The sequence below is a fragment of the Nicotiana tomentosiformis genome, chromosome 12 (assembly GCF_000390325.3).
Source record: "Nicotiana tomentosiformis chromosome 12, ASM39032v3, whole genome shotgun sequence".
NCBI classification, from domain to species: Eukaryota; Viridiplantae; Streptophyta; class Magnoliopsida; order Solanales; family Solanaceae; genus Nicotiana; species Nicotiana tomentosiformis.
Window position 1 is genome coordinate 123,289,942 of NC_090823.1, and position 24,261 is coordinate 123,314,202.

General features: G+C 37.1%; 1 protein-coding gene and 1 long non-coding RNA gene across 6 annotated transcripts; one reads left to right on the forward strand and one right to left on the reverse strand.

Annotated features, from left to right (window-relative positions):
• Positions 1 to 3,795: 3,795 nt before the first annotated feature.
• On the reverse strand, positions 3,796 to 14,619 carry LOC104090781 (uncharacterized). Of its 2 annotated transcripts, none has more exons than XM_009595964.4 (6): positions 14,234 to 14,619; positions 12,426 to 12,694; positions 11,711 to 12,074; positions 4,777 to 4,847; positions 4,260 to 4,358; positions 3,796 to 4,007 (listed from the first exon to the last, which is right to left on the reverse strand). In XM_009595964.4, exons 2-6 carry the CDS (start codon positions 12,654 to 12,656, stop codon positions 3,897 to 3,899), a joined length of 876 nt encoding a protein of 291 aa, XP_009594259.1. In that variant the 5' UTR covers positions 12,657 to 12,694; positions 14,234 to 14,619; the 3' UTR covers positions 3,796 to 3,896. The 2 variants fall into 2 exon arrangements, with proteins under 2 accessions (XP_009594259.1, XP_009594267.1); XM_009595972.4 differs by having other exon boundaries at positions 12,426 to 12,704; positions 14,234 to 14,374.
• A 523-nt stretch (positions 14,620 to 15,142) lies between these two features.
• Positions 15,143 to 23,816, forward strand: LOC104093426 (uncharacterized). Of its 4 annotated transcripts, none has more exons than XR_011412919.1 (5): positions 15,180 to 15,654; positions 16,114 to 16,304; positions 22,585 to 23,289; positions 23,393 to 23,460; positions 23,544 to 23,816. It is a non-coding gene; the product is annotated as an uncharacterized lncRNA (long non-coding RNA). The 4 variants fall into 4 exon arrangements; XR_011412918.1 differs by having other exon boundaries at positions 15,181 to 15,654; positions 23,371 to 23,460; XR_011412920.1 differs by lacking the exons at positions 22,585 to 23,289; positions 23,393 to 23,460; positions 23,544 to 23,816 and adding an exon at positions 16,615 to 22,553 and having other exon boundaries at positions 15,210 to 15,654.
• Positions 23,817 to 24,261: the final 445 nt, after the last annotated feature.

Below are 24,261 nucleotides of genomic sequence, written 5' to 3' on the forward strand. Positions count from 1 at the left end.
TGCATATTAATTAAATTATTAAATCTTGTTATATTCTCCATCATTGATTTGATTTGTATGCTTTAAATTTGCTTGACCTTTTCCTGCTAATTGTTTTACCTGTTTGGTTGAAACTTGGTTTCTTTTATTCTGTGCATTATTTGAAATTGATTTTCTTTAAATTAAATATTATTAATATGAAGTATTTGACATTTTAAATTTGGTATTGAAGCAACGTATTAAAGATTTTGAAATATTATTTTGCTAAATTATTTATTCCTGAATATTTTTGTAAGATTTTTTTGTACTCATTGTGATGGAGCCGTGTGCTCTTTATTGTGAAAAAATATTATTGATAATTTATGTTGGCATGAGCCGTGAGCTCTTTATTGTAAAAAATATCTTTGATTTATTTTGGCAAATTAAAATATTTGGGCACTTGAGGTGCAAATTGTGATATATTGTGATATTGATACGCATGCGGTGGTATAAGGTCTGAGTATTAAAACGCATGCGGTGAGATAAGGGTGGCTTGATACGCGTGGCTAGTAGGGGGAACTACTAGAAGTCATGCGGTGTGATAAGGATGGCTAAAACGCGGGATGCTATTTCGGGAAAAATATTTTCTTTCAAATAGGAAGGCTCCCGCGGTGAGATAAGTAAATGAGATATTGTGAATTTATTTATGATTTGGGACTACGAGGCGGTACCTCGGTAGTGCCCTTGTTGATATTGATTTATGACCATAGTTACCTTCGATTAATTGTTGTGATTTTCATAAAGTTGAAAGAAATTCTGTTTTGATTCCACAAGATATTATTTACAATTATTTGGTGTAATTAAATGTGACATACTATTTGATTCATTTCCATAGTCATTTTATCTTATTAAATTGTTTAAATATTTTTTCATGTCATTATCTATTCTCCAGTAGGGCCTGACCTGACCTCGTCACTACTCTACCGAGGTTTGGCTTGGCACTTACTGGGTACCGCTGTGGTGTACTCATACTACGCTTCTGTACATTTATTTTGTACACATCTAGGTACATCTTACCAGTCTAGACGCCAGTGAGTTACCTGCGCACGGAGACTTCGAGGTATATCTTCCATAGTCCGCAGACTTCGGAGTCCCCTTCTATCATTTTTATGTTGCTTCCTTATTTTTCTTTAGACCTTGATACATAGAGACATTAAGAATAAATTTTTAGAAGCTTGTGACTTATTTCTATCGGGTTTTGGGAGTTGTAATTATTTGAATTGTAGTTCATTTATTTCAGATATTTATGATTATTCCGCATTGATAGACTTACCTAGTCTTAGAGACTAGGTGCCATCACGACATCCTACGGAGGGAATTTGGGGTCGTGACATCAAGGCATCTAAAAATTTATAAAAAATACATAATTTGAACTTTATTATTTTAGCTATAATTTTTTATATAGCTCTAAATTATGGTGCTCTAAATTTATTTTTTTCTTTTTACAGATTTTACTTGAAAAGGTAAAAATACACAGTTGAAATAAATAGTCATTGCATCAAAAAAAGAAATAAAAAGAGTGTACAATTGCAAGTTCATTATTTTGGCTATACGTTTTTTATTTGGTAAAAAATATTGAAGTTGTATCCAATTCGTTTTATTGATTTGACTCGAAAATAAAAATATACAATTAAAATAAATAGACATTATATATAAAGAAACAAAAAAATAGGAAATATACACAACTGGTACTCCATTATTTTTGCTAAAAGTTTTTTATTTGGCTAAATTATGCAGTTCCTACAAAACGTTTTACAAATTCAGCCAAAAACAATAAAAGAAATATGCAGTTGGAACAAATAAACATTATATCTTAGAAGAAATTAAAAAGAATAAAAGTTAGAGTAAAGTACACATTGTATGTTAAGATGAAGCAAGAAGAAATACATAGTTGTAACAAATAATCATTATATATGATTATATGATAATTAAAAATTAAAAAATAACCTATTTGAAAGTTGATTTTTTAATTTTTCTTCGCTCTCACGCGCTTAAATGAGAGTGCACCCACACGCTTTGCCACATCAGCGTCTAGGAGTGATGACTCTCAAAATGCCAAGCGTAGGGGGCAATTAAGACCACGAATAGTTTAGGACCGTAACTAATAATGTGTGCCAAGCCCAGGGTGCGTTTGACATCCATGCTAAATATTAGTGCTTCCATAGAGTACGGTTTGCAATTGGCAAAGCTGCATTTCTTAAATTTTCTTTTTTATAAATTAAACACATTATTCTCTATTCTTAAAAGGAATTTGAGGCTTATATTTTGGTTTATTTAAGCAATTGGCATGTCTGCTAATGTGTTTAAGTTTTCACCAAAATCACTGTTTTTGCTCCGTGAAACTGAGGTTCCCCAATTAATGGCTTTTGAACGTACTGCTTTCTCATGATTACACACTAGCTATGATTTTGGTGTGTTTTCAATGAAAGCCTTTTGATTTATTTAATTTTTTTAAGGGGATGTCTTCTAAATGTACATGATGTACTGTACTTTTCTTGTTTTTACCAAAATCATAAAGGCACACCCACTGTTGGTGATAGTCGAAGAGAAAAATGTTGTAGTTCATTCAACATTTAATTAGCTGATGTTAAAAAATATGCTGATGGAGGGTATGCTTGAAATCAAAGGTTCAGTAGGAGAAAGGCTCATTCACCCAAAAACTGTTGGGATTTTATATTAAAGAGATGTTGGATGAAGGGGAATATGGTGGTGGAAGAAGAAGTAGGGGGGGGGGGGGGGGGGATAAAATGGAGTTGGAGCGGTGAGACGGCATATTGGGTGGCAGCCACCTAAGCAAAATGTCAGGCCATGTGGGATGGTGTTGGTCATGGTAGAGGGCCTTATCGGAGGAGGGGTATTTTTGTACCAGTTTTATAATGTCGGGGGTAATGGTGGATCGATAGTATAATTGAGGGCATAAATGAACCTTTTCGCATAGTAAAGGGGTATTTTTGAACCTTTATCCTAAGTAATATGAGAAATTGATTACACCGGTTATATTTTGTGATGTTATGAATGTTCCTTTATGCATAATAAAAAAGAATAATCATAATGTTACAGATTTTTAGTACGATTATAGTATTGACACTTGCCAAAAATGAATGTTCATATTGATGGATTTTTGACAGAAAAAAGAAGTCCCACACACGGTGAAAGAAGCTCATGATAAGAATGTCAAAAGCTGTGGGATCACTATTGTTGCAACAACACCTCAATAATATGACAATGCCTGAGAAAGATACACTATTATTGCAACAACACCTCAATAATAGAGAGGCAATAAGTAATCGTGTTCTTGCAAACACAAATCATGCCAATTCCTTTTTTCCCTTTCTGACCTATATAAAGTAGTTCTTTGGTGTTTTTGTTAGATTTCAAAAACATTCTCCCCTACCCATTTATGCAGCGTGTTTGAATGTTAAAAGGATATATATCTGAGTAGCCTGCTGATCTTTTAGTATTCTTTCCCAATGCAGATTAAGACTTTGAACCACACAACCATTTTGCACTTTCTTTATGGAGTTATGATTCAAGGAAATTTCATTTATGTTGAGGATTACTAGTTATTTACCATGTCTCTGACTACTACACCCATACGTAACAATAACAAAGGTCCCAATCAGTATCGTGGGTGACTGTTATGGATATAGATGATTTGTAGTGGGTATTCACAGATAAGTAGAGTTTTCGACCAAATCACAGTTCATCATTTGAAGCTGTAGATATGGCTAGTTATCTTTGGCTAAATTAGCGAAATCTTCAAGAGAGATGCAAGTGTTACCTGCCAATGCTCTTTCTTATAGAGATATTCGGACAAGTAGTTTACAACTATACAAGTAATATTTTCAATGAGGGATAAGATCAGTAATACATCCTAATCAAGGCTCTTTCATAGTTTGCCGTTGCTGCTCAAGCTTCTCAATCAAATTAGCTTTGTCTTCCTCTCGCAAATCGTTGAATATGAATACTGATTTGTCTCCAATATCATCCTGAAATACAAAGAGAGAGACAGAGAGTACCCGTGAAGTGGATTAGAACTTGTCACTGGAATTTTTTCTTGGGGATTTACATTGATAACTATCGGAGACAGCCTCTTTGCCTTTATAGGGTAGGGGTAAGGGTGCGTACACACTACCCTCCCCAGACCCCACGTATGAGATTAAGCTAGGTTTTTTATTAAATTTGAAAAAGTAAAACGGGTAGGTATAAAGAGCACAACTAAGCAAATGGATGGGATCTACCTTGATAGGCTGAGTGAACTTCCTCCCAGCAAAGAGCACAAACAGTGCCATCCATGTGCTCAATAGGGTGATCTTTACTCCATCATCCATCAGACCAGTCTGTAACCCAGAAGATACACCTAAGATCATTATAATATTTGATAAAAAACTATTTCAACAAGAAAATATGATTTTAGACCCTAATTCGTAGATTGAACATAGCTTTTGGACAAATAGATATTATAAAGTGAAATTGAAAATGAAAACCAGTCATGTTTTCATCTCTTGGCCGTTTCCTTTGTTTCTCAACTGTTATGAGGCTAGTCCAACAATCTGAGTGCTGGCCAAAAGAGGAAAAAGAAGTTTGAATTGGAGCATCTCAAGATCTTCAGGGGTAAAATACAGGAGTTGTCGTTTCCTGTCGCTGGAGGATTGACGCTTCAATTGCAAAGCTTGGGAAAGTATATTTCGAGTTTAAAACTAAATAGCTCTATATAGAATGAAATTTTAGGGTTAGCAGCATAGCTGCAAACTTTACCAGGTGCCCAAGTAGGAGTGAAGGGATGACAAATGTCAGAATGCCAGCTTCCAACTTTCCATAGCAAAGTCCTGTTTCAAAGATAACAAAAAATTAACTCGGAGATCCTCAAATGAGCAGACTGTTTTACAGAAAGTGGAAGTTAAAAAGCAGTAAAATTTGGACATATAAATAATATATAATAACCGCTCATGACAACTACAACTAAGGGACAAACAGTATGTTCTTTTATTCTGAAAGAAAAGCAACATATATTTTGTTATATCTCCAAACCTAAAACTTGCAAACCAATGATGGAAAACACTCAATCTCAAGGTTGCCAATTGTTTTCCACAGATATAGTTTGAGGATGATGTGAATCAGCTAATCAGTTGTAGATATAGTTTGAGGATGATGTGAATCAGCTAATCAGTTGTCCAATTTGGTAAGTTGTTAGATTCGCCAATAATGACACCTTGTTGCCATGCACATATCCAGACATCCTTGGTTTGATTAGATCCTTCAGATGGTAGGGCAGAGAGCAGACGATAATGTTGACTTCTCCATACAATTTCAGAAGCCTCTTGTAGGGAACAATACAAAGTTCTATGTTCTCTTATATCTTTTTTGCATCCTCAACTATCGGCCTTGTTAATTAGCTTAAGTATAAGATTTCTAATCTTATAAGTGATCATCACCTCAGCATTACGAAGTCCTTTTAGTTTAACTTATCATTATTTTGTACTAGTTTTTATTAAAGCACTTTTTTTTAGAATGGTTACACTTGTATATATCGACAGCATAAAGGGGATGTTGTAGCCCCTGTACATATTCCGAAACAAAAAGAGCAAAAACAGCTAACTAAACATGCCTTGTTCATGTTACAAGGATTCTAAAATGTCTAGTATGGATTCATCATCACTTAAATAGCTTTCTTTACACCAAAAATGAAAAAGCAGCATAAAATCCAACTTCATCTTGCATCCAAGGGTGTTGCCTAGTCGTCAATGAAGTGGGTGAGAACCATCGGGTCTCAGGTTCAAATCCCAGTGGAGGCACAAAAAATACTAGGTGATTTCTTCCCATCTATCCAAGCCTTGGGGGATATAGTTACCTAGTACATGTTGCTGGCAGAAGGTGGCAAGTATCTCGTGAAATTAGTCGAGGTGCCCGAACACCACGGTTATCCAAAAAAATCCAACTTCATCTTCTGGATAGAACTGCTTTCTCTTCAAAACACCTAGCATTCCTCTCCTTCCAGGCTATCCACCAGATACAGGCTGGGATCAAATTCCACCATTTCTTCTGCCTGACATTGTTGCCCACAATTGTTCCAACATTGCAGAAGAGCTATTGTTGACTGTGGCATAGTCCATCTAAGTCCAATTACTGAAAAACTAGTGCTAGAGTTGCATACTTATTCTGCAGTGCAAAAATAAGTGGTTGTTGCTCTCTGTTTCTACCTTACACAAGTAGCATCTGGAGCTCAGTAGGATTCCTCTTCTCATTAAGTTTTCCTGGGTTAAACAAGATTTCCGTGCCACCATCCAGACAAAGCAATTAACTTTGAATGGGGCCTTGACTTTCCAAATCTGTTTCCAAGGCCAGTTGGATCCTTCCTGATTGTCCCCTGTGTATAGGGAGTAAGCTGACCTAACTGTAAAGATCTTCTTGCTGGAGCCATTCCATGTTATTTGAGGGTGTTTTTAAAATAATTGCATGCTAGTGTCATTTCTATCTATTTGGCCCTTAAAACACAAAAAATTCCATCTTGAATTTCAGGTTTGGGTTGGATAAGATCTTTGAGGATCTGTTATTTGTAACGTGGGATTCAGAGTTCTCTAACATTTCATCATGAAAGATTTCATCTAAAAAGAACAACAATAGATATGTGAGAAGGCACGGGAGAAAATATGTTATTGATATATTGAATGAATGATAATACTACACAAGAGGTCCTTATTTATAGCTATACTATACAAGCACATACTACTCTTCTACCAATGTGGGACAATACTACACTATATACATGCTGTAAAATAACACTCCCCCTCAAGCCGGTGCATACAAATCATATGTACCGAGCTTGTTACATATATAACTAATACGAGGACCAGTGAGAGACTTGGTGAAGATATCTGCAAGTTGATCATTTGACCTCACAAACTTTGTAGCAATCTCTCCTGAAAGTATCTTTTCTCTGACGAAGTGACAATCAATCTCAATGTGTTTAGTTCTCTCATGGAACACCGGATTTGATGCAATATGAAGGGCAGCTTGATTATCGCACACAAGTTCCATCCGACTGATTTCACCAAATTTCAACTCCTTGAGCAATTGTTTGGTCCAGACTAGCTCACATGTTGCCATAGCCATTGCTCGATATTCTGCTTCTGCACTAGACCGAGCAACTACATTTTGTTTCTTGCTCTTCCAGGACACCAAATTTCCTCCTACTAAAACACAATATCCAGACGTAGAACGTCTATCAGAAGGTGATCCTGCCCAATCAGCATCTGAGTATCCAATGATCTGCTCATGACCTCGATCCTCAAAGAGTAACCCTTTGCCTGGAGCCGATTTTATATATCGAATAATGCGGACAACTGCATCCCAATGACTATCACAGGGAGAATTCATAAACTGACTTACCACACTCACAGGATAGGAAATGTCGGGTCTAGTCACTGTGAGATAATTTAATTTTCCAACCAGCCGCCTATAGCTTGCAGGATCGCTAAGCGGCTCCCCCTGTCCTGGCATAAGTTTAGAATTCGGATCCATCGGAGTGTCAACAGGTCTGCAACCTATCATCCCCGTCTCCTCAAGAATGTCTAAAGCATATTTTCTTTGAGAAATAACAATACCTGAGCTAGACTGGGCAACCTCAATACCCAGAAAGTACTTCAATCTGCCTAGATCCTTAGTTTGGAAGTGCTGGAAGAGATGCTGTTTCAGGTTGGTAATACCATCCTGATCATTGCCAGTAATAACAATATCATCAACATAGACTACCAGATAAATACAGAGACTTGAAGCAGAGTGCCGATAAAACACAGAGTGATCAGCTTCACTACGAATCATGCCAAACTCCTGGATAACCGTGCTGAACTTACCAAACCAGGCTCGAGGAGACTGCTTTAGACCATAAAGTGACCGACGCAAGCGACATACAAGGCCACGAGACTCCCCCTGAGCAACAAAACCAGGTGGTTGCTCCATATAAACCTCATCCTCAAGATCACCGTGAAGAAAGGCATTTTTAATGTCCAGCTGATAGAGGGGCCAATGACGAACCGCAGCCATGGATAGAAAAAGGCGGACTGAAGCCACTTTAGCCACGGGAGAGAAGGTATCACTGTAATCGAGCCCAAATATCTGAGTATATCCTTTGGCAACAAGACGGGCCTTAAGTCGATCAATCTGTCCATCGGGACCAACTTTGACTGCATAAACCCAACGACAACCAACAGTAGATTTACCTGAGGGAAGAGGAACAAGCTCCCAAGTACCACTTGTATGTAAAGCAGACATCTCGTCACTCATAGCCTGTCGCCATCCTGGATGAGACAACGCTTCACCTGTAGACTTAGGGATGGAAACCGAGGACAAAGAAGATATAAAAGCATAATGGGGAGATGACAGACGATGATAGCTCAAACCGACATAATGAGGATTAGGGTTAAGTGTGGTCCGTATACCTTTCCGAAGTGCAATCGGTGTACTAGGAGCAGGGTCCGCAGCAGGAGCAGGGTCAGGTGCAGGACGAGAACCAGTTGGGCCTGATGGAGGACGCAAACGACGATGATAAGTCAAGAGTGGTGTTCCTGTGGCCGGGGAACTAGGGGGAACAACACTAGACTCCTCAACGGTTGGTATGGATGAAAACTCTGTGGTCGAAGGTGGAGGAGGAGCTATAGTAAACTCCTCAAAGGTCGGTATAGGTAAGACCTCAGATATATCATGGTGGTCAGCAGAGGTAAAGAAAGGTTTAGACTCAAAAAATGTGACGTCAGCTGACATAAGGTACCTACGAAGATCTGGAGAATAACAACGATATCCCTTCTGAACACGAGAATAACCAAGGAAGACACACTTGAGAGCACGAGGAGCTAACTTATCTTTCCCAGGGGCTAAGTTATGAACAAAACACGTGCTCCCAAAAACACGAGGTGGAAGAGAGTATAAGGGTGACTGGGGAAACAATACTGAATGCGGAATCTGATTCTTGATGGGAGATGAAGGCATCCGATTAATCAAATAACAAGCTGTGAGAACTGCATCGCCCCAAAAACGCAACGGAACACGAGATTCAATTAGAAGTGTGCGAGCAGTCTCAATAAGGTGCCTATTCTTTCTCTCAGCAACCCCATTTTGCTGAGGGGTATAAGGACAAGATGTCTGATGAATAATTCCCTGAGAAGTCATAAATTGCTGAAATTGAGAAGATAAATATTCTAAGGCATTATCACTGCGAAAAATGCGAATAGAAACACCAAATTGGTTTTTGATTTCAGCACAGAAACTCTGGAATATAGAAAATAACTCAGAACGATCTTTCATTAAGAAAAGCCAAGTACATCTTGAATAATCATCAATGAAACTGACAAAGTAACGAAATCCCAAGGATGAACTGACTCTACTAGGACCCCATATATCAGAATGAACTAAGGAGAAGACAGACTCTGCATGACTCTCAACACTACGCGAAAAGGAGGCTCGGGTATGTTTTCCCAAGTTGACACGACTCACAATCTAATGTAGACAAACTAGATAAACTAGGCACCATCTTCTGAAGTTTGGATAAACTCGGATGTCCTAAACGTCTGTGGATTAGATCTGGAGGATCTGTAACTAGACATGTTGTGGAAGGACTGAGTGAGTTAAGGTAGTAAAGGCCTTCTGATTCACGTCCTGTACCAATTGTCTGTCCCGTACTGCGGTCCTGCATAATAAAAGAATCGTCAATAAAGTATATACCACAATGGAGGGCACGAGTCAAACGACTAACAGATGCAAGACTAAAAGGACAGCCAGGGACATAAAGAACGGAATCTAGGGTGATAGAAGACAAGGGATTAGCTTGTCCAACTCCTTTTGCCTTAGTTTGACATCCATTGGCTAAAGTAACAGTGGGAAGAGACTGTGAATATACAATATTTGACAAAAGTGATATATTACCAGAGATGTGATCAGAAGCGCCGGAGTCCATGACCCATGGGCCAAGAGTGCTAGACTGGGAAACACAAGCAAAAGAATTACCAGAAGCAGAAGTATCAGTCTGAGCAACTGAGGCTACTTGTGGAGATGTCTGCTTACTTGCTCGATACTGAAGGAGCTCATTATATTCTTCTTTAGATAAAGAAAATCCTTGGTTACCTGGAGTCTCGGTCTGAGCAATGTAAGCATTTTTGGGTGGACGACCATGTAAGGAATAACACATTTCACGAGTGTGTCCAAGTTTGTGACAATAAGAACACTTGGGTCTAGATCTTCCAAAACGACCTCCTCCTCGTCTATGCTCCATAGTTTGAGATGCCCGAACATCCATTGTCTGGGATGCAAGAACAGAGGAATCAAGTATCTGTGATGAGCTCACTGGTGGACTTGGTGCTGCAGCAAGGCGGAGTAATCGAGAGAATAATTCATCAACTGTCGGGACAGACGGACTAGCCAAAATCTGGTCGCGTACTGAATCAAGATCATTAGGAAGTCCAGCGAGGGTAAGAACGAGAAACATCTTCTGTCGCTGCTCTTGTTGTTTTTCCACACTAGCCGAAACTGGCATCAACTTCTCAAATTCCTCCATGACTGCCTGTACTTGACCCAAGTAAGTAGACATATCCAATTCCTGCTTCTTTAAGTTTGTCATCCGTGATATCACATCATAGAAGCGAGATATGTCATTAGTGTATAAGGTGCGTGCCTTTGCCCAAACCAAATAACATGTCTGGAATGGACGAAACAAGGGCATCAACTTGGAATCAATAGATCGCCACAAGATGCTACATAACTGAGCATCGATTTTTGCCCAAAGTGCTATTGCCTTTTCATCTCCATCGCTAGACTGTTTGATTAGATGATCTTGAACACCTTGACCTCTACACCATAACTCGACAGATGAAGCCCAAGCTAAGTAGTTTGAACCTCCCATTAAAGGTTCCGAGGTAATAATAGCACTAGAGTTTCCAGAACTCATGTTTCTAGACCCAAAAGCATCAAATCCCAAAGACATTGTTGCAAATTATTACCAAATAGGAGAAAGAATCAACTGTAATCCACTGAAACAGTGTATGGAAACACAGAAACAGAATACTGAAAACTGTAGCTGCCGGAATCTACTGTAGCTGTCGGAATAGTACTGTAGCTACCGGAAAAAACTCAAAGTTGTCGGAATGAAATGAAAACAGTAGGGGTAGGATCGGAATTACCAGGCGACCCAACTGTTCTGAAGGAAGATTTTCAAAAAATGGCCGGAAGTGGTCGTACGCGCCGGCGCGTGAGCTCACGCGCGTGAGCTTCTGGTGGCGCGTGAGGCTGCTTCTGCCGGAGTTGTTCACTGGGGTTTGGTCGCCGGACAGTGACGACTCTTGTGGTAGTGTTGGATTTTGCACAACACTGACAGAAATGAAGCAGATAGAAAACAACCTTAAAAAATACTGATTTCTCTTTCCCGGAATCGCTGGAATTTATGCACAGCGATAAGTCTCTCACAATTGCTCTGATACCATGTGAGAAGGCACGGGAGAAAATATATTATTGATATATTGAATGAATGATAATACTACACAAGAGGTCCTTATTTATAGCTATACTATACAAGGACATACTACTCTTCTACCAATGTGGGACAATACTACACTATATACATGCTGTAAATTAACAAGATAAATAATAAGCAAACTCAATTGGCCTCATAACTGCATGTTTATAAAGATGTAACTAAAAACCTAACCTTCCTTGAAGACAAGTCCTGTCAATGCTGCAAATAGCGGTCCGACAAACCAAACAGCTGTTTGATTCTCGATAACATATTGAACTAAAGTCATGCCAACCGGTTGAGCAAGGGTAAAATATGTTGCCAATGAACCGAGAGCACCCAGCAACCATAAAGCTTGAAGAGTACGTTTAATTTCAGTCACATAAATGTGAATAAGATATAATGACAGACCAAGTCCGCAAGATCCAATTGCATAAAATAAATCAAGATTTCTCCCAATCAAGTTGCTCAAGACTGAATCATTGGGAAGCAAAGCCGTAGAAGATGCAAGAACAAATGATGCAGCCGCAGTTACTAATCCCGATCTATATAAAATTACCTGCAAAATTGATATGCATCATCGAAAGTTAGCTATATGATTGTTGATAGAAGAAATATGTGGTAAAATATTTTGCATTCATCATTTGTTTTGACTTGCAAAATTCATTCAGGAAGAATCCTGTTCTTCATTAACATTGTGAAAATGGATGCTTACCGATTTCAGTCTATTAGATAGCTAAATTGCGGCGTCACTAACAAAGTGAGCTAGGATTGATCAACTGCGCTATGCGTAAATTCTGATATAACACCGAGATAACTAATTGTATAAGTTTCTCCTAAAACTGGAGCAACAATGTGGTGGAACGGACTAGAATAGAACAACTCAAGAAGTAGGTGCAGATGGTTTTACCTCTCGAATATCGGCGTCTTCAATAGTCCAAGGGCCATAAACCCCTTGATAAACTGTAGGTTTGGTCGTCTGGGACTGTGACTCTCCCAGCGCCCTGCACTTGCCGTCAAAGTTCGATTTTGTAATTATGGGTTTGCATCGTAATTGAGGCCTCGCTTTTATAATTGGATTTGGTGCCGAGATTATGAAAAGTGAAAGTGAAATGGATGCCGACGCTGTTCCCCAATTCATGCTCCGACTTTTTTCTTATGCTTCTGAAGTTCTGCTACCTGTACGAAACTACAGATTTCTAAAATGCAACCACCATTTCCACTTATTATTCTAGTGTTGTTAAATCCACAACTAAATGAGAATGTGCGGATGTGTGAATAAGAGAAACGAATATCTAATTTTTACCACTATTATGATCCAAACCTTTTTTTTTAAAAGAACCTCCTTATTGATAGTATTATGAATATGAATTTATTATCCAAACTAGGGAATTTTTCGCACTTCGCGCGGTGGTTGAAAAATCTACTCATTTTATAAAATCTACTTTGGAAGAGATAATATCTTTCAATTATATAAATAAAGAAGAAGTTATGATTCATATCGCCAATCCTAACTTTGTTTGTGACTGAGGCATAATTGTTGTCACATCCCTTTTTTACCATAACCCCTTTGAAAGAGAGATAACGTAATTTGTAAAGCTCAAAGGGGTTTCAACAGAAAGTGACGAAAGTTGTATTTCAAAAGATTTTCAGAGTCGTCACTTGACATTTGGTTTCGGTGTGTCAAGTCACCATTTTAAAAAGAAAAATGATTTTTCCCTTTAAAACACATCTAGACTCTAAAACATAGTCTGCACCAGAAATTCCAAATAAGGGGGTTCATTTGACCCAGGGAAAAGGTATTAGGCATTCCCCATGTCCCGTGAAAGACATGGTTGCATCTATGATCTAGTTGACTTTTAAGAATACTCTAATTAAGGTAAAAACATAGGAAAAGGAAAAATAAGCACAAAAAAGGTTCGAGGGGACAACCCACCTAATTAAAGGAAAAATAAAAAGGAAAATAAAATAATAAAAAAAGTACTAAGAGTCCTATCTCTAGCCTCCTCAAACGATGTCCGCCTTTAGCCTTCAATTACATAATACTATGGGTATTCCCTTGCTAAAAATATTTATGAGTTCATGGGGGCATTCCTCAAATAAAACAATAAACTAAGGGACAACCTCTAACTTCAAGAGAAACAGAAAATCCTAAAGTTTGCCTATCCAAGTGTTGACGGCCTAAGACATGCACCTATCGTACCCACAATAAAGTAGCAGTCGAAAACAAGATATGACTTTAAACCCACACCCAAAACGTATCTAAACATTTTCAATTTGTGTTCATCTCAGCTCAAATTCTTTAAATTTATAAATCCCATGGCCAAATTCCTCTTGAGGTCCATTTGAGGTCAAATTCTTCTCATTGTTTCCTTCACGTTTTCAATTACTTGATGAGCTATGGTGTCTACAAATTTTAAGCTAATACAAACTAAATAAAATCATATCAATATAATCCATGGCAACTAACTAATTAAGCAGCATCAGGAAAATGAATAGTCAAGTAACATAAACAGAATAATTAAACAAGGGAAAGGTATGCTAACACAGAAGAGTTACAATTAGTTAATCTAGCACCTACAACCTATTAACTGATAATACCCAACGTGTATTCAACCAGGGAAGATTCAATCAACAACTCAAGTAATTATCATATCTGACTCAATCAAAATAACACGCAATAAACATAATCAAAACAGAGTCAAAGGAAGAATGGACCTCAAGGTGCGACAGCAAGTGGTACGAGCAGGAACTCAACTCAGCTGGACTAAGACGCCAAATCGACTCTGTCTGTTGATGACCCAATGCTTATATGGTATTAATTATTTGATAGTTTTTCTGGTGTTATTTGGATTGATTTCTAAGGTGTTTGTTTTACACCGGTGTAGTACGTGAGTGAATCAGTTCCGGAAAAAAAGGACGGCGGTGATGATGTTGATTTTGGTGATTAACGGCGAGGGGATCTGCTACAGAAGCTATGGTGTGAGATTGAACTTCGGAAAATTCTTGAAAGGGAAGAAAGGTTTATCCCCAAAAGCGTGTGGTCTCCTTTCTTTTCTTGATTTTTCCTTTTGCTTTTTTCCGTTTTCTTCCTCTTTTGTTTTTTTGTTTGTTTTCAAGATGAAACAAAATTGTGAATTATCTAAACTAATAGGACATTAAAAGAAAGAAACAAAATAACTATATTTAAAAATCTAAATTTTTTATTAAAGGCCTACACCTTAAAAGTAACACTGAACTAAGTGAAAATATTTTTGAAACTTTTCATTTTATCTTTTGAAATCAAAATATTGAAACTATATTAGTATTTTCACTTTTATGAAAAGTAAGATAAACTAAAATTAACTAGATAAAATACCAATTAGCTAAAATAAAGAAAAATATTAAGTAGTTTTCATTTTTACGATAAAACAAAGCAAAAAATGAACTAAAAGTTAAAATATCAATATTAAACCTAAAATAAATATCTAAGCATTAAATGGTATAAAATTTGAGAGATGGTCAAAAATTACATGCATATAGTTGTTATTGTTATTGTATATGAACAAGAAAATTAATTCTATATATTAATAGATCACAATATAAATGCTTTTAATAGAATCAGAGCTTAAATGAACTACTTTTTTTAATATCAAATATTCCTTAAAAAGTTCTTCGTATATTCTGTGTTAGGAGGGGTTAATCAGGATCCTCTTAGTCTAATTTCAAAAACATGTAACTAAGAACTTGTATTTTCTTTTAGTTTTGCATTCATTAGATGATATAACTTTTATTTAATGAACTTTTCTTCTATTCAAGTAAAAGAAAATGAAAGGAAAAGCAATGAAACAAAAAATAGGGGAGAAAACGAAATTTATTTTTGTATTCCTTTCCCATTTTAGTTTTATCCCTTTCATTGTTCTTCTTTTTCTTTCTATCATGTTATTTAATACCCCTGATTTTCCCATCCTTTATCATGAAAGTTTCATGTATTCCTTCTAATTTTCATAAACTTTGATTTGCCCCTTCTCTCTATTTGCTTTATAATTCATCAAGTGTTGATCCAACCGCTGGAAATTTCATTACGATATTGTCAAAATTGCAGCCGAGGAAAATGAAAATAATCTGAATTGAGATTTAATTTATTGACACTGAAGTTGGTAACTTTCTTCCTTTTTTCGATCAAAAACTAAAAGGTGTATTTCTTTTGAAACTTCTGATCCAAAATTTCTGGTTCAAATCTGATATTTTTCAGTTTTAATTTTTATTCTGTTGCTTTACCTTTGTTGAACTTATTGGTTTATTCTTTCCTCTGCTAATTACTCTACTCTTTCCTCATGAGCATTTTCATTTGCGTGTTCTAATTACTTAATTCTGGAAAAAAAAAAAACGAATATTCTTATGATTATTTGCTATTTTTCTATGTAGGTGCTATCTATTTTTTTTTATATATAATAAATAATATGAGAAGTTGACTACACTGGTTATATTTTGTGGTGTTGTGAATGTTCCTTTATGCATAATAAAAAAGAATAATCATAATGTTATAGGTTTTCAGTAGGATTATAGTATTGACTCTTGGACAAAAATGAATGCTCATATTGATGAATTTTTTACAGAAAAAAAGAAGAAGCCCACACACGGTGAAAGAAGCTCATGATAAGAATGTCAAAAGCTGCAGGATATATAATGATATGACAGTGCTTGAGAAAGAAACACTATTGTAGCAACAACACCTCTATAACAGAGAGGCAATAAGTAATCGTCTTCTTGCAAACACAAATCATGCCAACTCCACCTCCAATGCAGGGTAATCTTGCTATTACAGCTTCCATGTCTACTTCAGAAATATGTTAGAATAACGAATCTTCTATTTATTTATTTCCTCATATATTATATATATATATGAATATAACAATGGTTATGTATGAATAAATTAATTTTTAAACAATGATATCCGTCCAACTTGCGTGACCAATTTAATTTGTTCCGTGGTGTTGTTGTTGGTGGATTGATTTGACAAGGAATAGTGTGGTTCATTATTTTTGGGTTTTTTCTTTGAAAAATCTAATCCCCAAAATTGTAATGCTTATTTATATATTTTTGTGTATTATGTGCAGATATCTAATCAAGAATCTTAAACAAGATTTTTGGAAGTTCTTAAGTGCAACACTTGCTATCAAGAACTAAACTCTAAATTGAGAAACGTGTTATTATTTTTTGGTAATAACTATAAATATTACCATTTCCAAACCACATTAACTCATACACCTAAAGAGCACCCCAAGCACCAGCCTCGCATTGCTGGCAGCAGTAGGTCTCGCAATCTATTTACAAATTTGCTCAATGAAATCTATGCATCTCCTAGCTAATTTTTCCTCCCTATACATTTGAATCCTCTCTATAACTATACTCTTTATCTGTTGTAATACAAAATCCCTACTAACTTTCTATTTCCTAAAGAAGAGTAAGTTCCTACTCTGCCAAATATTGTATATCACAGCCCCAACCACTGCAGCCATCACTTCTTTTCTGAATTTACTCCATCTTCTGCGCTTGATCTTCATCAATGTGATCGGGAGATCATGTTGTGTAATGTGCACTCTAGTCCACTCCTTCACTTCTTCCTATAACCTTTTTGTCCATGCACACTGTAAGAGCAAGTGTTGCACATCTTCACGACTGTTCAGGTCACATAGTCCACATGTTCCATCTGCACACGGAATTCCCATGCTAATGATTCTATCTTTTGTTAATAGCTTCTTCTGCACTGCCAGCCATAGTATAAACCTATGCTTGGGCTGCATGATTCTGTTCCAAATTAAATCTGCAATATTTCACTTTAGGCTTTCTCCTATTAGTTGGTTGTACCCCATTGAGATCGAGTACCTCCCATTACTAGTGAGACAGTATCTGCCATTCATGTACCATCCTTTAAATTGTTGCTTTATACCATGTAGCTTCCTCCAATACCAGCTGCTATCCTGTATTGGTTGATGTGTCCAGAAATCATCATTTGCTCTCATGTAGATGCGATGTATCCATTTCACCCATAGTACTTCCTTCTTGTTAATCAGTAGCCATACTAACTTTCCAACAGAAGCTATGTTCCACAGTTTGCAGTTCTTGATATTCAGCCCACCTTGGTTCTTAGGTCGACATACTTTCTCTCAGGCTACTAAAGGTATCCTCTTCTTCTCTGTAGTGCTTCCCCATAAGAAGTCCCTACATTTCTTATCTACTTTCTTCAGCACACTTTGTGGGAGGATGAACATTGCTCCCCCAAAGTTATGCAGTGAGAATTAGTACAAGCACAACCACTTGTAACCTCCCTGCATAAGAAAAGTGTATTTGATATTGTGTTCAACTTCTCAGTAATCTTCACACATAATTGGTGACAATCCATTTTACTCCACCTCTTTGGGGATAATGGGAGACCAAGGTATCTCATAGGAAATGTGCCACTTGAGTAGCCTCTGATGTCCAATAATTTCTGTTTTAGCTCATCATCCACTCCTGCAATATACATGATTGACTTATTCGTATTTGCCTTCTGGCCTGTAGTCTCTAAGAAGTGTCTAAGTGCTTCCATTATTCTCCTTACAACTGCTTCATTCCCTTTGCAAAACAGCATTAAATCATCTGCAAATGTCAGGTGAGTGAGTTGTTTTTCCTTATACATTGGGGCGGAATCTAAAATCTGACAGCTGGCTCATTCTCTTCAGAATCCTAAATAGATATTCCATCACGATAACAAAGAGCAATGAGGATATTGGATCCCCTTATCTTAGACCCCTCTTCCCCTCAAAATATCCATACCCCTCCCCATTAACCTTCACTGAGAACTTTGTTGTTGTTACACATGCCATGATCAACTGAATAAACTTTGCAGGAAAACTATATCCCTTTAACATTTCTTCAATGAACTCCCATTGTACCATATCATACACCTTTCTTAAGTCAATCTTCATTAGACATCTAGGTGTAGTTTCCCTATTGTAGTGTCTCAGTAAGTCACTACACATAAGGACATGATGAACTAATGAACTTCCCTTCATAAATGCTGCTTGATTTTCACTTACTATGGTAGGAAGCACATCAGTAAGCTTGTTACAAAGAACCTTCGATATACACTTGTAGAGTATATTACAACAAGATATAGGTCGAAATTGGCTAGCTTATGTTGGATTAGTCGCCTTAGGTATCAAAGTTATCATAGTTGCATTAAGTTGATTGAGCATTTGTCCATTGCTAAAGAACTCTATCACATCATCAGTGATATCTTTTCCAACCACTCTACATACATCTTTGTAGAACCCTGCTCCATATCCATCAGGCCCAAGACTCTTATTGATATTGATACTGAACATTGCTTTCTTGACCTCTTGTGCAGTTACGCCCTCTATCAACTCTAATTGCTGATGTACAGATAACACATGTCCTTGCTTTAGGAACCCCTTCCATGTATTTCTTCTAATTCCTCAATTAGTACCTAATAGCTTCTTATAATAGTTGACAAACATATCAGCAATCATCTCAGGATCAGTTTGCAGTTGATTCCACTCGTCATTGATTTGAGTCATTGATTGGACTAATATTCTCTGTTTAATAATGGAGAAGAAAACTTGGTATTATCATCCCCAAGTCTAATCCATGTGGCCTTACTTTCCTGCATTAAGAAATTTTCTGCCATAAGTGATGATTCTCTGAACTTATCCATTGCATCTTTCTCTTTCTACTGAAGATTCTAATCTAGTTGTGTTTCCTATAGCATAGCTTGCAGTTTCTGCACTTCCTCTATGTCTTTGTTAGCTTCATTTATGACATTACTAAAGTTTTTCTTGTTTAGTGTTCTAAGTTTCTGTTTCAAAGCCTTTAACTTCTTTACTATTTGATACATCTTAGACCCCCCCATTTGCATTGCCCATCCCTCTTCAACAATGTGTATGAAGTCATGATGTTTGCTCCACATGTTGCAATATCAAAAAGCTTTCCCCTTTCTTGCATGTGTCTGGATCATCTCTACCATTAATGGACAGTGGTCACTCACCCCTTCTGGAAGTGCATGAGTTTTACATTGTTGTATTGTATCTATCCATTCCCCATTAACAAATACCCAATCTATTTTTAAGCATTTTCTATTTGCCCCCTGCTTGTCATTCCATGAGTACTTATATCCATTATTTGGTAACTCCATAAGTATGCACTTATCAATGTTCCATCACCTCACTTAGTGCTACTTGGTTTCCTCCAATTCTGTTTTCCTGCTGCAATACTGCATTAAAGTCGCCCATGATTATCCATGGGAGCTGGCAGCCTATGCTCTTCTGGTGTACATAGTCCCACAATGCTTTCCTCTCATCTCTGAGATTATGTGCATACACAAATGTGACCATGAATGTGACTTGCGTAGGAATATACTTTACTTGGCAAGTTACTGCCTGTGCAATTTCATTTATGATCCTCACCTCATACCATTCTGGTTTCCACACTACCAATACTCTACCATTATAATGTGAGATATGGCTGCTATAGTATTGCCACCCTACAAATATAGAATTAATAATATTCTCCACCTTATTACTTTTTATTCTAGTTTCTAGTAGCCCAACTAACCCAACATTCTGATCATTGGAGAAGAGTTTAGCCTCTTTCTGCTTACTAAGGTCATTGAGGCCTCTTGTATTCCTACTCATTAGCTTAACCATCCCCTATAAGGAAGAAAGTACCACTCCCTCCTTTCACTCTTTCATTAGCATTAATTGTTTCTGCCTTATCCTTCACCGAGTTTTGAAATGTATTAGCCACATACACCACTGGATGTGTCTGCTTGACCTCATTGGTTGTGATGACCCAATATGTCATCTTTAATTTTAAACATTTATTTTTATGTTCTGAGACCTCGAATAGCACCTTTCAATATTCCTCGACTTGCGTGCGTAGTTCGTAAAATTTTTTAGAAAGTTTTTATGTGAAAATTTGATTAAAATATGAAATGGAGCTTCAAAACTTAATTGAGTTGACTTCGGTCAATATTTTGAGCAAACGGATCTAGATCTGTATTTTGACAATTTTCGTAGGTCCGTATATTGATTTGAGACTACGACGTATGCCCGAAATTTAATTTGGAGGTCCCTAGCTTGAGTTATCGCCATTTCTTGAAAATTAGAAGTTTGAAAGCTTAAAGAGTTTCCAAGTTTGACTGATGTTTGACTTTGTTGATACCGGGTCTGTATTTTGGTTTCGAAATTCGGTATAGGTTCATTACTATATTTATGACTTGTCTGCTAAATTTTGTGCCAAACAGAAGTGATTTGACGTGATTCGGACGTTCGGTTGTTAAAATAAAAATTCTTAAGTTTCATTGAAAATTTCATTTGGTTTGGTGTCCGATTCGTAGTTTTAGGCATTATTTTGGTGTTTTGATCGAGCGAGCATGTTCGTATGAGGTTTTTGGACTTGTGTGCATGTATGGTTTGGAGCCTCGAGGGCTCGGATGAGTTTCGGATAGCCTACGGACCTTTTGATCTTTGAAAAAATCTGGTTTTTCTGCTACAACTGTTAGCTGGTGCGTTGTGCTTCGCGATCGCGAAGCCATTCTCGAGAGAGTCCAGAACCAAAATGTGGTTCTTTTGGACTCAAACGACCGAAATGTGTGGAAAAAAAATATAGTGACCAAAATATGTATAACGCCCTTTTAAAGGGCACTATACCTTAACAGTCGTTTGCCCGTTAAGGTATAGCGCCATACTTGAATTTGAAAAGACGGGCAAGTATAGCGTCGTTTATTATATCGCCTTAATAAACGACTCTATACCTACATAAAAAATCGTCTCCTTCCCTTCCCCACCAAACTAGAACCTCCCTCCCCTCCCCCCCCCCCCCCAATTAAAACTTAAAAAACCAGCGGTCCCCCCATTAAGGACCAAAAAAGCTTGAGTGGATCCCACCCGTCCCACAAAAAATAAAAATTCTCGATCCCACATTCTAGCTAAGGCGTTATCTCATTGTGGGTTGCTCGTTTCTGCTCCAAATCACCAAATCTTCAACTTTCCAAAAACTTTAAATCGAGGTATTCCGACTTAGTTTTTGTTAAAACTCGTATAAAAAATGCATATTAGTTGTTTTTAATGTGTTCTATGTTGTTTTGTGATTGTTTTGCGATTTAACTAATTTATTATTTTTATCCGGACTATGATATTAGTGTGCTAAAAAAATTAGTAAAAATAGAGAAATTATTATTAGTTGTTAAAAAAAATGTTAATTAGTTACTTTTTACTGTGGTATATGTATTTTCTTGAATGTTTTGTGATTAAATTTATTTGTTATTTTTATCCGATTTAGATTATTTATTTGCTTAAAGACTAGTAAAATAGATAAATTATTACTTTAGTTCCCTTTAGTGGTATCTTGTGGCCTAATGTAGTGCTTGTATTTGTAATGTAGTGCCCCTTTAGCGTAGTATCCTTGTAGTTATTGAAATTAATCATTTAAGTATTGTTTATACCCAAAAATACGTCAAAAAAGTTGATAGTTCAAACACAAACTCTGTCCAATTCTAGTCAACAATCGTAAGAAAATAACATGAGAAAACAACAATATTTTCAGGATACCTTGGTGCTACTGGGCCTCAAATATCGAGCCCGAAACCCATAGTGAATATTTAATAATTAAATCTTGTATAATTATGAAAATTAATTATTTCGTTTTATTATAGTCAAAAATAAGTGAGTCATAAACAAAAATATATAATAATAAAACTAACATATAAATTAGTAAAACTAACATATACAATATTAAACTAACATATAAATAATAAACTAACATTTAAAATAACACACATATTGAGTGATAAATCGAGAAAATTTTTTCATCATGAACACAAGAATTCAGGATATCTTGGTGCTACTGGGCCTCAAATATCGAGCCCGGAACCCATATGTGAATATTTAATAATTAAATCTTGTATAATTATGAAAATTAATTATTTAATTTACAAACAAATATATAAAATAATAAAACTAACATGTAAAATAATAAAACTAACATATTAAAGTAAAATAATGTAATTAATATTGTTTAATTTACAGTAGACGATATGGAGGTTCCGCCTTTGCATCCCGGACCTTCCAGTCTCGAGTTACTGTTGTTACTAGGCGATCATAGGTCGTCGCACATATGGGAGGGACAGTCACTGGCCCAGACATTCCGTGCCAGGAGAGTAGACGATATGTGGGACTTTCTCAGGGACCACCCTCTCTCTCCATCTCCGTATAGTAAGACGCCTCTAGGATACAGACATTGAGGCGAGCCCGAGATGATGAGCGATTAGGATACGAGGCTGAGTATGTGGCGCCAGAGCAGTACCATCATAGGCCACCAGTAGGGTCAGAATGTGGTCGACGTGGTAGGCGTGCCCCACGAAGTAGGGGTATCCCACGAGGTCGTGGGGGTCGGCGAGGAGGTGGTCCCCAGCAAGGGGCGTTAAGTCACCTGTTGAGGATGTTGGAGTTGATCAGCCGGGTGACTTCCATGAGCCAGACCACTCTCACAGCAGCATGCCGTCATTCAGCCTTCAGCTTCAGCTCACTCCAGGGACTTCGCAGGTGACCCCGTCTGCTCCATTGTTGATCGCGGGCACGACTATGACGCGAGAGGATTGGGATCAGTATTTTCCAGATCTTCCCGGCCTATCGACCGTTTCTGATGATCGGCCGACACGAGATATGGATAGTGGGCGCCGGCTGAGTTATGGCTCATCATCGAGGGATGCTGGGGATCTTTCACAGGCGCAGGTATGTTTGTATTACTATTAAATTTAAATTTTTTTATCTCATTGATTAGCCATAAATATCTTTATATATTTTTTTATTAAGGCTTCATCCTCGCCCGTCACAGAGGCCACTTTGTGCGATACTGACCTGGCTGCGACTGATGATTATATTTAGGAGCCCGACGAGACCTTGGTAAGACAATTTAATTTTTTGTGACTTAACACGTACGTTACTAATATATATTTCATATACTAAAATATTTTGTTATTCTGTAGGTTATTACTAGACCGACGACCGCTTCTACCTAGCCTGCCAGTCCTACTAACGATCATGCTGCAGCGCATCCTCCAATAAAGAGGCGATCTGATGAGGATGATCCTGATAGCGTAGCCGGGCGGGATGGGATGCACCTCAGGCCAACGGCTGCATTAAAGCATACAGGATGTGGGACACATTGATTGTTTTTGTATTTTATGTACATATGCATTCAGTAAATAATAGCAACAATTTTTATTGTTTACATTATATGCGCATTATGTTTTTATTTCTCCAGTTCTTCGTTATTTTAATACTACAATACAAATACAAACATAGTAACTTAACATAATTTAAATTCAGTACAACTAATGAAAATACATGACATGGAAAACATAAAGATAAATACTACACTCAACACATACATGTGTTTGTTTAGTCACTACCGCCTATTATTCTCTGTTCCAACCACTTAAATTTCTCTTCCATTTTATTTTTTTCTTCTTCTGCCTCTTTTAGTTTCTCCTGCACTGCCGCAATATTTTGCTGCATTTCAGAGATCCGGTGTTGGTATTCACTGTTCATATTTCAAACATACTGCAAATATGATTTCTAATATTCCTGGTTAATGGGTTCATCATACCATTCCTCAAACATACAATGATTTCCATCATTGCGTCCAAACAATTGTTGACACATCCAGTATCTCCGCCCAACATTACCATCGGACCAATATGC